The sequence below is a fragment of the Schistocerca nitens genome, chromosome 4, assembly GCF_023898315.1.
Source record: "Schistocerca nitens isolate TAMUIC-IGC-003100 chromosome 4, iqSchNite1.1, whole genome shotgun sequence".
NCBI lineage: Eukaryota > Metazoa > Arthropoda > Insecta > Orthoptera > Acrididae > Schistocerca > Schistocerca nitens.
Genome location: NC_064617.1, coordinates 264,912,539 through 264,928,650, shown reverse-complemented (window position 1 = coordinate 264,928,650; position 16,112 = coordinate 264,912,539). Strand labels below are relative to the sequence as shown.

At 44.4% G+C, this 16,112-nt stretch overlaps 1 protein-coding gene across 1 annotated transcript in view; it reads left to right on the top strand.

Annotated features, from left to right (window-relative positions):
- The window catches only part of LOC126251646 (tyrosine decarboxylase-like), a 176,991-nt gene that overhangs the window by 140,271 nt on the left and 20,608 nt on the right, over window positions 1-16,112 (top strand). Inside the window, exon 7 of the mRNA XM_049952199.1 lies at window positions 2,856-3,021. Within this exon, the coding sequence (XP_049808156.1) occupies window positions 2,856-3,021 (166 nt within the window). The remainder of the gene's footprint in view (window positions 1-2,855; window positions 3,022-16,112) is intronic.

The window sequence follows — 16,112 nt, the reverse complement described above, 5'->3', positions numbered from 1 at the left end:
TACGGTCTTTATCGTCTGTATGAGGTCACTGCAGTCGGAGCAGGAGGTCAGATTGAGGAAGGGTGGGACTGGAAATCGATCGTGTCATTTCAAAGGACTCACCCCAGCATTCGTCTTAAGCAGTTTTTGGAACATTATGGAAAACCCAAGTATGGATAACCGATCGGGGACTGGAAACGACTTCTTTTCGAATACGAGTTAATTTTATTAACACTGAGGCACGTAACTCGATGTGCGTTTGAGGAGTATTTCTTTATTCTCAGATGTTATGATCGCATTTGGGTATTTATGACAACTGACTGGTTTCAGCTCTAATGAGCCGTTATCCCAACCAGTATCTTGTTACGAAAGTATCACATCAAGTCGCCATCCAGCGCTTGTCGTGCTTTCTCGAAATGAATTCGGTTTGATCTGAAGTGATCACAATGGGAGGTGGATGAAGACTTGATGTGCTGCTTTCGTAACAAGATGCATTTAAGACATTTGAGAACAAAAAAAATATTTTTTATTTTAAATTAGATCGTGTACTCATATACGGCAATGTCAAATTTCATTGTTAATGACGTCATTAAGCCAAAATATAAAGCGATTTTGTGGTCTTCGTCGAATATTTGGAGGAAGGGCGTTAATAGGAATGATTAGAAAGTGGCAAGTAGCCGTATGGAGTATCCTCTGCAAAGCACGCTAAGACTGTACAATGTCTGATAAAATGCATTCGCACATCTATTAGTGGACATTACTATGGGGTGTATCCACCATTCGCCATTAAGACAGCTTTTAATGAGGTGTCTGAATGTCTGTGGAGGAACTGCAGGACATTCTTCCTCAAGAGCCGAAAACAGAGACGGCAGTGATGTTGCATTCTGTGGTCTTGAACGAAGCCGACGTTCTAAATGATCGCAAAGGTGTTCCATTGGGTTCAGGTCAAGACTGTGGGCAGACTAGTTTATTTTAGGAATGTTTCTTTTTACAACCCATTGCGCCACAGATGTTTTATGACAAGGTACAACGTCATGCTGACACAACCATTGTCACCGAACTGTTCCTCTATTGTGCGCAGAACACAATGCTGCAAATTGTGTTCACATCGCTGGGCATTTAGGGTTTTCTTACGCGCCATAAGGGGACCACCACACCTTAACTACGAAATCACCGCTTTACCGTAATGCTACCTTCATCTGTACTTCACTGTTGACACTACGAGGCTATTTGCCGCAGGATATAAGAGGGTTGCGCAGAAAGTAATGCACTGCATTTGTTTTCTCAGCCGAGAACAATGCAACGAATGCGAAACGTAACGTCTGTATTATTTGAAGTCTCCTGAGTGAGCGCGCCAAGTTTCCGTCACTTCCGACAGATAGCGTAGCTGCAGGACTGTTTGAAAACGGCGTCTGTAGGTGATGTACGTTACAAGCAACGTGGCGTCATTGAATTTCTCACTGCAGGGAAACAAACTGTAGGGAATATTCACAAAGTCTATGGAGCATCTGCTGTCGACAGAAGCACAATTAGTCGCTGGGCACGGAGGATAACGTCATCAGAAGGCGATCCGGTGGAGCTCCACGATTTGCAGCTGTCGGGGAGAGCATCCATGGCTGTCACACCTGTCATGCTGCAGCGAGCTGATGTTGTCATGCGCGAGGACAGACGCATTACGACTCGGCAATTGGCGCTGCATCTGTCAATCAGCACACAGTGAAGCACTGGCTCCGCCACCAGGACAAGGATTGGTACCTTGTTACGCGCTGGAGGAAGACCATAGAATGGGATGGAGATTATTTGCAAAAATAGGGTGTGTAGATAAAATACCATTCTTTCGTGTGTGTAATTCTCATTTTGTTCAATAAAGAATTGTTAAAGAAAAAAATGCGGTGCATTATTTTCTGGGCAACCCTCGTCACTGCAAATCGCTTGTTCCCGTTTATCCAATGTCTGCTGGAGTCGCGCTTTACACCACCTCAACTGTCGGCTAGCAGTGGCTATAGAAAGGGAAGTGCGGCTTACGAGGAGCTGTTCGACCATTCTACCCCATTCTTTTCAACTTACTACGCCCACTCACTGTGCCAGATGGACTCCTGCTGGCACTTTGAAACTCGCAAGTGAGTCCTTCTGCTGATTTGATGCAACTTTTTACTGCTACTCTCAGTCGGTACTTGAGGTCTGCGCGTCTGCCTGCTCTTAGTTTTCATCATACATGAAAGTGGCGAGTTTGGGCTGAGCAACGGCTGATAACCGCGTAGTTGAGCGCCCCACAAACCAAATATCATCATATGGTCTTGGTTTAACTATAGCTGTTTCTTCGCCCTTGCACTTCAGAATCACATCACCAACAGTACTCTTGGGCAACTTTAGAGTGTTTGAAATGTCCCTGACGGCCGGCCGGTGTGGCCAAGCGGTTCTAGGCGCTTCAGTTTGGAACCGCGCGACCGCTACGGTCGCAGGTTCGAATCCTGCCTCGGGCATGGATATGTGTGATGTCCTTAGGTTCGATAGGTTTCAGTAGTTCTAAGTTCTAGGGTACTGATCACCTCAGATGTTAAGTCGCATAGTGCTCAGAGCCATTTTGTCCCTGACAGATTTGTTACAGAAGTGACCTCCAACGACTAGTCTACGTTGGAACACAGTGAGGTCTCCTGACCTGACCGACACATTCTGCTGACATTCTCTACTGACAAAACAACACTCCACGCCTTGTTTTTGTTTGTTGGCATGTCCGCCTCTCGTCACATCTAGTGGTCAATTCTTCTTTAGATACGGATGTCCGGATAGTTTTGGTAAGATATTGCATACATGTGTTAACGCTACCAACTTCTGATGTTGAGGGCGTGGTGGTGAGCTGTGGCTTGTTTCGGCAGCTGGGCCTGGTTTGCTTCCGGCTGCGCGGCTCGGACCAGCTGAACCAGAAGCTGCTGGGCACGATCAACGCGTCGGGGCGCCTCCACATGGTGCCCGCCTCCGTCAACGACAAGTACGTGATCCGCTTCTGCGCCGTCGCGCAGAACGCCACCCACGCCGACGTCGGTGAGTGCTCGCCCCACTCGCGCTGCCGCCGCAAGTAACTGCCTGCTCCCGCTTTCGCTTTCAGGCTGTTCACATCTAGTGCCGCACTAAGCCCGCGCCGCGCTCACAAAGGCGGCTGCCATGGGCCTGAGCCGCGACAATCGTTGGAAATTCGCATTTCCATCGTCGCAAAGGTCGCGTTATCGCCTGGCCTATTGGACAACGTCTCCAAGTAAAATGGGAATCATTTTCACTGCTACAGGTAGTTATTTGGTGCGCGCTACGCTGCAGCCAGCATCACTACAAAATACGCTTATCGACCAAATCTGTAAGGATGCAATAAAATAAATAAAAAACAACAGCCTCACTTAGCGCAAAATTATGAGAACGCATAAAAAAATTACAAAAGAAAGAAAATAGTGTTGTGTGTGTCGCAAACGCTTAGGATCAAATTTATGTAGATGGTAGCGTACCCTAAATTAGGTGATTTCATATTGGATCTAACTCCCGGAAATGATTATTTGTAAACTAAAAAAACTACTCTGCGTTCGAACAGGACTCGGATGAATAAATGTCGTGTGACTAGGGCCTCCCGTCGGGTAGACCGTTTGCCGGGTGCAAGTCTTTCGACTTGACGCCACTTCAGCGACTTGCGCGTCGATGGGGATGAAATGATGATGATTAGGACAACACACAGTCCCTGAGCGGAGAAAAATCTCCGACCCAACCAGGAATCGTACCCGGGCCCTTAGGACTGACATTCTTTCACGCTGACCACTTCCTTTTTTAAAAAAAAAATCTCATTTTGTTCGTTGTATCTGCTCGGGGCGGACGTCGCAAGACACCCATTTCAGTTCGTCGTTGTTCCATTAACTCAGTTTTTTTATTACAGAAAACGCTGAGTTACCGTGTCGGCTACCACTCAGCTACGGGGGCGGCCAGGACTCGGATCACCCTAATGGTACCGACCGGCCGCCGTGTCATCCTCAGTCTATAGGCGTCACTGAATGCTGATATGGAGGGTCATGTGGTCAGCACACCCCTCTCCCAGCCGTTGTCAGTTCGTGAGCGGAACCGCTATTTCTTAGTCAAGTAGCTCCTCAATTTGCCTCACAAGGGCTGAGTGCACCCCGCTTACCAACAGCGCTCGGCAGCCTCGACGGTCAGCCATCTAAGTGCTAGCACAGCCCGACAGTGCGTAACTTCGGTGATCTGACGTCAACCGCTTCGTGCGTTGCAGCTGGTTTCCCACACTCAGAGCGCTCAAAGTCACGCCCGAACCGTTCGCCGCTGCCAAATTGTCACAGCAATTAATTCACTTATAGTTCTTTGTCCGGCTTTCCTTCCCGATGCGTTCGGATCCCGAATCCTGGATGCAGTCCTTTTATTTTGAATTTTATCATACATGGTAACCACACTAAAGTACCCCCCCCCCCACACCCACACCCACACCCACACACCGATGCTAACGATATACACACTTACATTCACAGCACTAGCCAAACACTAATGGATAAATCCGCAGAAAATGCGATTCAGCGTCATTTATACAGTTATTATAATCAAAGAGATCGGCTACCATCAGATAAGCTTAGCACGACATGGCGTGAAGCCGAAATTTTGAAGGCTGTTAATTAACCTTTGCGACTGGGACATCAGCATCATAAATACAAGAGCCGTTTTGCAGTGTAATAGCAAAGCGTGGTAGATAGCGTATAACTCTAACATGTAGAAGGTCGAAGGTCCGAATTTCGTCAAACGCAGCGATTTTTTTTTTATTTTTCTACATCGAATCAAAAGACTTTGATTATCTGTATTATTCAGTTAACTGGTTTAAATGTAATTTTTTATTCTAATCCTTCGCCACGCTGTTTTCATCATGGAGTTGATATTTTTATTGTATCTCGTTTTTATTTCTACCATTCTTTTTTCGTGTCGTCTATAATCTGCAACCAAGTGCGAACAAGCCCGCCTGGTTAGCCGTCGGGTTAGCCGTGCACTGCTTTCGGAGCGGGAAGGCGTGCCGCTCCCCGGCACGAATCCGCCCGGCGGATTAGTGTCGAAGTCCGGTGAGCCGGCCAGTCTGTGGATGGTTTTTAAGGCGGTTTTCCATCTGCCTCGGCGAATGCGGACTGGTTCCCCTTATTCCGCCTCAGTTACACTATGTCGGCGATTTTTGCACAAACACTTTCTCCACGTACGCGTACACCATAATTACTCTACCACACAAAACATTGGAATTACACTCGTCTGGTGTGAGACGTTCCCGGGGGTGTCCATAAGCGGCCGAACTGCACAGTAACCCTGGGTTCGGTGTGGGGCGGCGGTGGGGTGAGTGAACTGCTGTAGCCTGTTGTCGGGTTGTGAACCACCGACGGCTACGCCAGGGACGAAGCCTCTCCGTCGTCGTTTCTAGGTCTCCAATACAATACAATACAAGTGTGAACAAGAACTGTTCATCGACGGTAATGCAGCATCCCGTGTAGCCAGTTGGAGGAAAGTTTCAGGTAACCAAAGACAGCGGGAAATTACAGTTTTCTTTTGCCGTTAAAACTGAAATTTTGCTGCGAAAGATGGCTATGCAAACAAACATATTATGAAATTTTTCTGTCTTGAATTTGTTCGTAGAGGTTTAGCCTTAAACGCCGTGAACAATGCGATCATCGTTTTAGTTCTGCCGCAGAATGTTGATCGGCGTTTTCTCGTATACATTGCACGTTATGAGGTTGTGGTTAGTTTAAGACATGCGTTTAAATTCAAGGGTGCAAAACCAGTCGTTTCCCGCAGTTAAGTCATTGGCAACTTAAAATCAGCTCTCGATGGAGCCTCTCCCATTTCAGTCGTACCCCGCCACGGCCGCTTCCAACATTGCTTGGCGTTACACGTGAACAGCGTTTGTGAAATGATCCACCTTGTTTGTGTGTCGCCTATAACCGAGCAGTAGCCGGCAGCAGATGTGGCAACGTTGTAGCGACAAGTGACAGACGTCAACCATCAGGTAATTTTAATCGGAATGTAGTTTCTTTCTGTCGTGACTTTCAGTCTGAAGACTGTATGACATAACTCTTCACACTATATCTTGTGCATGTCTCTTCACGTAAGCATAGCTGCTGCAACCCACATCCGTTTCCAGCTGCATACTGTAGTCAGTCCGTGGTGTTCATCAATATTATGCCCTCCCCTCCCCTATTCCACCACTTACAAGGTTTACGATTCCTTGATGCCTCACATGTGCCCTATCAATCGATTTCTTCTTTTTATGGTCAACTAAAGCAGCACTCTGTCTTTATGCCCCAAGTGGCCCATCGGGAACATCCGACCGCCGTGTCATCCTCAGTAGAGGATGCAGATAGGAGGGGCATGTGGTCAGCAGACTGCTCTCCCGGTCGTTATGATGGTTTTCTGTGACCGGAGCCGCTACTATTCGGTTGAGTAGCTCCTCAATTGGCATCACGAGGCTGAGTGCACCCCGAAAAATTGCAACAACGCATGGCAGCCTCGATGGTCACCCATCCAAGTGCCGGCCACGCCCCACAGCGCTTAACTACGGTGATCCACTGCGGCAAGGCCGTTGCCTTATGGTCAACTACTGCTATAAATTCCTTTTCCCTACAGTTCCCTTCAGCAACCTGCATCTTCTTTAGTCATCCGATATTAGTAGCTTCTATCACCTTACTGCAACAATTTAAGTTGATGGCAAATGTAAAAACTTACTACCATCGGTTTCAATGCTGTCATTATAATGATTCACACAGTTTTATCGTAGTCTCTAATCTATCACTGTTGCCTGCTGTGAAATATGATAGGCAGCAAGGAGCGCACCAACCTGTTGCTGTTCAGTTTCTGTTCGAGTTTCACACACCGCTAACTTCATAGCGAAAAATCTATAAATGTGATATCAGGTGGGTCAAACAGTGATGTAGTAAGCGGAACCTGCGCTGTTTTGTACATCATTTAAAAAAAGTGTCTGTTCCATGCTTACAAGTGCGGAAAGTTGAAGCAATAGAATGGCAGCTGCAGCTTCCAAACCGCACGGAAAACATAATAATGGATGAAATTATAGGTCCAAAACAACACAAAGTTATACACTGGTACTGTTATGTGGACAACAATATTTGTTTGGTAGATACAAACAGACATTCAGGTAATACAACTACACAGTGACGTAGACACACCCTAAAATAAAGTTCACCACTAAGACAGAAGCAAACACGAAACTTAATATCGTAGACATAATCAAAAAATGGCTCTGAGCACTACGGGACTTAACTTCTAAGGTCATCAGTCCCCTAGAACTTAGAACTACTTAAACCTAACCAACCTAAGGATATCACACACATCCATGCCCGAGGTAGGATTCGAACCTGCGACTCTAGCGGTCACGCGGCTCCAGACTGTAGCGCCTAGAACCGCTCGGGCACCCCGACCGGCACATAACCACATACAGCATCAACAACAACTACAATTTTGGAATACTCAGGAATTCTACAGCTACACGTACAACCACCACAACGATTCCCCATTCCATTCATGGACAGACAAACAAGCTCCCAAGTTTCAGATAGATGCTACAAAGGCTTACCTGAACTCCACTGGACAGGAAGTAAATGCAATACACCAGATAGACAGAGAGAATGGGTACAACACAAAAATAATAAACACACTGAACAACAAAATAAAAGAAATCAATTTAAACAGGAACAAATCGTGAGTAAATTACCGCTCACAACAAAGAGCCAAGGACACCGAACACAGTCAACCTGGAACACTTTACAAAGACCACAGCGTGGCACATACTAACATGCAGCAAAAAAAATCTCCACAAGGTGAAAAACATTTTGAAGGAACAAGGACTACATATATGTTTATGCACATACAACACAGTACAGAAAAATGTAAACACAAAGAACATCTCCACATACAAATTTATCAAAGCAGGAATCTGTTAGTTAATCTGTCTACGCCGATCAAACATGCAGAAATTTTAAAACTAAGTATTCCGAACACATCACAACCTTTAACAGTGACAGTGCACACTCGAATTTTGCAGATCATCTCACACAAAAGAACCGCCAACCTACCAAAACTGAGACTGATGTTAATATCGCCAGAGAAACCAATAGTCTCTACCCATAACTCACAATAGAGGTGAACTACCATATACAGAAAGCAGTGACACAAGGAAAGAAAGTCTTGGATGAAAATACAATAGTGCAAAACAAAACACAGTTTGGAACACTTCCCACATAATACATAGTAAGCAAACACCCTCAAAAATCCAAAACCGTCTGCTTCTCAAACCCATCTCCACCAATTTTCTAGCTCTCTGTCTCTCTCTCTCTCGTTACCCCCCCCCCCCCCCCCCACACACACACACACACGCAAACACACATTCCACATCACTTACGTTCTCCCCCAGCAGACACGCCACAGTAGTTTTCACTAAACATTCAAAGATAGTGCCACATTGAACAGAAGCAAAATTATGAACAAGTGAGCGGTGACAATAAACTCTGCACCTCTCAATGGGTCTAGAGACGTAAGTCGTTGCTCAAATCTCATTGTGTGAAAATTCACGTAAAGAGAAATGATTTGAAAGTGAAATACTAAAAAGTTGTGGAAAATAGTGTATACAATAGCAGTAGAAAGAGATGTCCACCAGAGATACACATCAGGACGGAACATGTAAGTACAGCGACGCACACAAACACTGACCACGAAAAAGTATTTCAAAAATAAGAAAATTTCTTCGTGACTATATGCAGGCGACCTGTTGTCAAAACAATAAAAATGGGCACAAAAACGCCGACCTATAAAAGCCCATTTTTCACTAACAATCTAATTTTCAGGTGATAAATTGAAACAAACTAAAGAAAATGCAGATGTTTTAGTATTCTGGTCTACAATAGATAAACGACCAAGAACTTTGTGTGGTACAGAAATAAATTGAACCCTCAGACACATAGGTGTCGAACCATGTCTGGGTAAATAAAAATGTAAAACAGTATGTTTTGAAAATGGGCAAAATCCTGGAACGCATATTGAAGTGAATAAAAATACATAAAAGAGTGGCTGATCTCAGTGTTTCGTAAAGTAATATAATTCACAGCCTGGGAGCTCAACAAACAGTAAAATGGATAAATTACGGTTCTATTAGGTGGTGCTGTACAGTTACAGCACTCAAGTCGATAGACAATCGTTACAGGTGATAGGGGACGTTTGTGACTTAATGATTTTCATCACTCCGGACATGGATAATGTGGCAGCCGATACCAACATCACGATTGGATGTTGCCTCATCCGTGATCATCACACGGTGCAAAAAGTCAAGAAGTGTGGGTCTCTACTACTACACGGGATAATCCATCGACAAAACTGGGCTCTGGGCTTACTATCATTTGCTCCCCCCCCCCCCCCCCCCCCTGCTTGTACATGTAGTTTATTATCACAGTGTAATTCCCGTTCCGCAAGTACTCTAGACATAATACTCTTCCAAGCGTGCATTTCACGGAGTTAATGGCAGCTTGTTGAGGGACCTTCTTCCACACGATACAACATCATCTTCTCAATTTCTATTGTGTGGAAAATTCTTTGTCGAGAGCCTTGACCAGTTTTGAACGAGTTAGTTTACCTGTCTGTCTCCTAGTACTTTCAACCTGTATTTAAGTAAAAGCAGTGACTGCTGCCCACTAGACAATGAGAAGGTGAAAATATTGTGTTTGAATACTACAGGTTCAAATGGCTCTGAGCACTATGGGACTTAACTGCTGAGGTCATCGGTCCCCTAGAACTTAGAACTGCTTAAACCTAACCTAAGGACATCACACACATCCATGCCCGCGGCAGGATTCGAAACTGCGACCGTAGCGGTCGCGCGGTTCCAGACTGTAGCGCCTAGAACCGCTCGGCCACTCCGTTCGGCTTGAATATTACAGATATGGTGCTTCTAGCAACAGATGAAAAATAGTTACAGGTTGTAGTGGGTACCACTGAAGCTGAATGAAAGATATATGGACTTCATTAAAAAAAAAAAGTAATGACACTGGAAGGAAATAAAAGGGCAAATAAAAAGCTGATTGGAGAAATACTACAATATGTACGAATGTAGGAAGCAGGATAGAAACCGAATGGAAGAGCAGCACAAAAAGTAAAATCAGGATAGGAAAGCTGGAAGAGGAACTCTGTAAGAAAAGAAGATTTTTCTGCAGAAAAATCGACAAGATTTGAGGAAAAGATTGATAAAATATTTTTCATGGAGTGTCCTCTTATACGGTGTTGAAATATAGACAATGAGGCACAAAGGCAGAGAAAGGCTAGAGGCTTTTGGGATGTGGACATGGCGAAAGATGAAAACAGTAAGTTGGATAGATAGTTTGAAGAAATGAGGAGGTACTGAGAAGCGTGGGAGAGCAAAGACAATTACTGGATGCAACAAAAATAAGAAAAGGAAACTAGAGTGGATATACATAAACAAAGAAGGCGATTCTTATAAAAAGCAGTTTTAGAGGGGTATTTGGAAGGAGAGAGGAGACGAGAGAGGAAAGGATTTCAGATGCAGGATGATGTAATGGATGACAGCCCATACACTGGCATTAAGATGGAAGCAGTGGATCGCAGGAAATGAAGACGCAAAATACATGCTACCGTAGCACATAGCTGATGATGATGATGATGATTATGATGATGATGATGACGAGGAGGAGGAGGAGGTGGAGGAGGATGTTTTTAACCACGATCACAGATTTCCTTCAGTTCGTATGACGGCTGTTCGAAAATTTTTGTATATACATCCGTTCGCCGTTCCGTGTGCTACATTTTGCTGCACAAGGCTTTAAATGTTGTTCTGTAAGCTCTTGTAACGAGTAATTCTCCACATTTGACAAACAGAGACAACCTCCATAGTGAACATACCACAGAAGGCTATGTATTCTGCTTCAAGTCAGTAGGGCCACATACGACGTCGATGCTGCAGGCAATTACCAAGCACGTGACATACACGCATCGCCCATTCATGACCCGCATTAGCTTAAATCATCACGACCATTGGCTCCATATCAGACAGTTTAGTAGCCTCTGTTGTTTCCACAATTTTCCCCTTAAGGGTTTCAGAATCTTATACGTATGTTTGTGGCTCCATTTCAGACTGCGACACTTAAAAGCTCTGTTGTTTCGTTATCACATAACTCCATGTGTCGCCTGCACTTTGTTGATTACATATCTGGATAATGCTGACCCATTCTTGACTGTGACCTGCTGTAAGAAAAACATCTACTTAAAAGATTATATTTGAACCTCTCATCGACGTTTATATCATTACTGAGGAGCTACCATATTTGGCCTTGAATATGGATGGAACCTTCCCCATGAACCATGGACCTTGCCGTTGGTGGGGAGGCTTGCGTGCCTCAGCGATACAGATGGCCGTACCGTAGGTGCAACCACAACGGAGGGGTATCTGTTGAGAGGCCAGACAAACGTGTGGTTCCTGAAGAGGGGCAGCAGCCTTTTCAGTAGTTGCAGGGGCAACAGTCTGGATGATTGACTGACCTGGCCTTGCAACATTAACCAAAACGGCCTTGCTGTGCTGGTACTGCGAACGGCTGAAAGCAAGGGGAAACTACGGCCGTAATTTTTCCCGAGGGCATGCAGCTTTACTGTATGGATAAATGATGATGGCGTCCTCTTGGGTAAAATATTCCGGAGGTAAAATAGTCCCCCATTCGGATCTCCGGGCGGGGACTACTCAAGAGGACGTCGTTATCAGGAAAAAGAAAACTGGCGTTCTACGGACCGGAGCGTGGAATGTCAGATCCCTTAACCGGGCAAGTAGATTAGAAAATTTGAAAAGGGAAATGGATAGGTTAAAGTTAGATATAGTGGGAATTAGTGAAGTTCGGTGGCAGTAGGAACAAGACTTTTGGTCAGGTGAATACAGGGTTATAAACACAAAATCAAATAGGGGTAATGCAGGAGTAGGTTTAATAATGAATACAAAAATAGGAGTGCGGGTAAGCTACTACAAACAGCATAGTGAACGCATTATTGTGGCCAAGACAGACACGAAGCCCACGCCTACTACAGTAGTACAAGTTTATATGCCAACTAGCTCTGCAGACGATGCAGAAATTGAAGAAATTTATGATGAGATAATAGAAATTATTCAGGTAGTGAAGGGAGAAGAAAATAGTTTGGACAAGAAGAGAATAGAAATCTTTCGAAATGTGGTGCTACAGAAGAATGCTGAAGATTAGATGGGTAGATCACATAACTAATGAGGTGGTATTGAATAGAATTGGGGAGAAGAGGAGTATGTGGCACAACTTGACAAAAAGGAGGAACCGTTTCGTAGGACATGTTCTGAGGCATCAAGGGATCACAAATTTAGCATCGGAGGGCAGCGTGGAGGGTAAAAATCGTAGAGGGAGACCAAGAGATGAATACACTAAGCAGATTCAGAAGGATGTGGGTTGCAGTAAGTACTGGGAGATGAAGAAGCTTGCACAGGATAGGGTAGCATGGAGAGCTGCATCAAACCAGTCTCAGGACTGAAGACCACAACAACAACAAGAATGGATGGAAATCGAGTGTGGAATTACTGAAGGAATTTTGGCTTGAAGGGATTAATTGAAATGAAGAGAAACTAAACCACGAATTTCGTACACAGGTTTCACCTTTCTCCTCCCTAATGCGTATGCATATGTCAAATAGTCTGGTAAATTTGGTATGCTAATGTAGGCCCAATGGTGTTAGTGAAAATGTAGTAAATTAGTGTCTAAAGTTCAAATTATGAGAATATGTGGAGCATGAATACTTAATGTATGTTACTGCCTCTTTTATATTGTATATCTAGCCGATTACCCTTCTCACCCTTTTGGCGTTGCTTGCTTACTTAATTATTTCAAACCGTTTCAGAAAGTGAACAAAATTTGTCTATAGCGTGCCTGAATGAAATTGAATGGTTCATTACTAAATGTTGATACCCAGTATCGTCTCACTATTGTAACTAGCCTGCCCATACGACGTTATTGCTGATCCACTGACTATATGCTTTCCTAGACAGTAGAACGTAATGGCGGCTGTTCGATTTTTCACTAATTTGAAAGCCATATCAGAACGAGGTTTCGTGCCCAGAAACAACATCCCCCACACGCACGGTCCCACAACACGACTCCCTTCCGCTTTCCCCTTCTTCTTTGCAAAGGAGACCACATAGATCTCGATAACACTGGGTCTCCTCAATTTTGCCCTTTTCTGACAGGCTTCTCTACAAATTTAGAGCCAACCAACAGTAGTTATTTTACCAGTCTTAGTTGCGTGGGCAGCTTACTAGACTGGACTCTTCAAACAAAGAAACAAGTAAACGAAATAACTAAACAATACAATGTTCTTCAAGGTAAGCAAAGATTTGTCAAACCATGTAACACGACTAACAGATCACCGCACATGCTACTCTCTGCGTCACATGAATTGGTCCCGAGTGCGCTTCTCGGAAACTTTTGGCAACTGCATGTCGCAGCCACACACACTGGACTGAAAAGGCTAGCCTTTTCCACGAAATTCACAATTATCATAGGATTTCCACAATCACTTCAGAACAGTAAAATGCAGACGCGGAGTATCACTTTCAACGCTCCCGCTGTCTTTCAAATTATCGTCAGAATATGGCAGGGCCCGCGACAGCTTTCACATTTCACAATAAAAAGAGTAACAAACCAACGAAATATTAGAATTACTATAAAAGAAAACAGAAGTATTTTTTTCTCATAGACAGCAAAGACTGAAAAAATAATAACGTATCTAGAGCCCAAAGAAAGTATGACAACGAACGGCAATGTAAGGAAACGCGTTTCAAAATACATACCAAGACGTAACGCCACAGGAGCCATTTCCGTCACATAGCTGGCAAAAGACGACAGCTGGTGTCGAAAAATTCCTCTTGAACTTCCTTATTTATCATTTCCGATCGTATTGCCAGTCTTTTATATGCAGCCGCATCTATTTTTCCACGTACCTGATCTTTCCCGGCCGTGGGAAGTTCTTCATTTTAAGTCTCAAGCTTCGTTGCAACATTTTCTGCCTCATCGCCGGTGAGCGTACTTTCTGTTAGTGTGATAGCACTGGAGACAGTTAATAGCTGCGGTGGCCCATGTGTATCCTTCGGATGGCCCGGTGGTTAAGTCCACTGCCCCAACTTACTGACAACCTTACATTATCAGTAGCGTCTAGGGTGCCGCGGCGAAAGTTCTAAGTTCTGATGCTGTGCTTCTATCAAAACCAAAAGAGAACTGTAGATGCAATGCAAGTCTCGAATTACCCAATATAATTCAGAATTATCGCAGCAGCGAACTTCACTTGTGGCTTCTATAGAACAACCGTTGCTAGGTAACTGCGTCTCATTTGTTCCGTTTTGCATCCAAAATGTGGTACACTATCACTTGTGATCTTATGCCAATGAAACTGAATTATATGTTTACATACGTATTTCCATACTAGAGAAGTGTGAAAAAACTGATAAAAGATATAGGCAAATCTGCACAGCGTGCCTTTTTTCAACATAGAATAGCAAGGAGAACTAGACAGTGAATTTGAACCTAGTGATACTATGTGGACTGCGTCAGTATACTTCTTGCTTCGCCTACGTAGCATAGATGGCAGCCATGCGGAGGACCCGGGTTCGATTTCCGGTGCCGCCAAGGATTTTACTTTGGTGGGAGGATTGGTACAGGAACCAGTCAGCATCGTGAAGCCAACTGAGGAGCTGCTTGACCGAGTGCTAGCGGCTCCACAGTCTGGAAAATCTGCAAAGCGGCCGGGAGAGCGGTGTACTGAGCACATCCTTCAAAAAATGGTTCAAATGGCTCTGAGCACTATGGGACTCAACTGCTGTGGTCATAAGTCCCCTAGAACTTAGAACTACTTAAACCTAACTAACCTAAGGACAGCACACAACACCCAGCCATCACGAGGCAGAGAAAATCCCTGACCCCGCCGGGAATCGAACCCGGGAACCCGGGCGTGGGAAGCGAGAACGCTACCGCACGACCACGAGATGCGGGCATCCTTCTCCATACCGTATCCTCATCATGCCGCGGCCGGAAGACATCCTCTGGCCCTTCGTGGCCTGAACGAGAAGTTCGTCATTACTTCGGTTGATCGCGGTTGATCGTATTATTACAAATCAAAAATATTTTTATTGCGGAGCTTTAAGTTTGTTAAGAGACTCTGCCTTCATATATACTAATGTATACAAACAGAAATGCATGAAAGTGAAAAAAAAATGGTTCAAATGGCTCTGAGCACTATGGGACTTAACTTCTAAGGTCATCAGTCCCCTAGAACTTAGAACTACTTAAACCTAACAAACCTAAGGACATCACACACATCCATGCCCGAGGCAGGATTCGAACCTGCGACCGTAGCGGTCGCGCGGTTCCAGACTGTAGCGCCTTTAACCGCTTGGCGCATGAAAGTGAAGTCATTTGCATCAATTACTCATTATTGAGAAAAATATTCTATGATTATGTAAAGACAGTGCGTTGTTAACACGAGAACGAAATTTCATCGATTTAGGATACCATTAGATCTTTTATTTCATCCCGTCTGAGAGAAGTGGTACTGCGGTTAAGGCACTAAACTGGTATAGGAAAGAAGTGGAATTCAAATTTCAGTCCGGCCTTTCTGATTTCAGTATTAGAAGTGTCCGTAATTCACTACAGCAAACTCAGGGATGGTTCATTCAGTTAGGCTACCATGAATACTTACCACAACTGTCCTCTCACCCCCCCCCTCCCCCATTTCTTTTACAACGGAGCTAGCATCCTATTTCTAATAATCTCGCAGTCTGCGGGATGCTTAGTATTCCTTTTTCTGTCAGATTTTGGAAACGAGTGATGTAGCACGAAGTGGCATCTGTGCTACAACAGTCTGTCTAGCAATTGCTGTGTCTTGGAGTTATGTATTGCTCTCAAGGGGAAATGATGACTCTTCCTGATTTGTCAGTATATTTCTACTTCAATTCGTTCTAAACTTTAGCATAGTGTCTCACGCTTTTAGTTACACCTCAAGAGTTTCTTAGTGTTCTAAAAGACGGGCGAAGCACGATCTAAATGTTC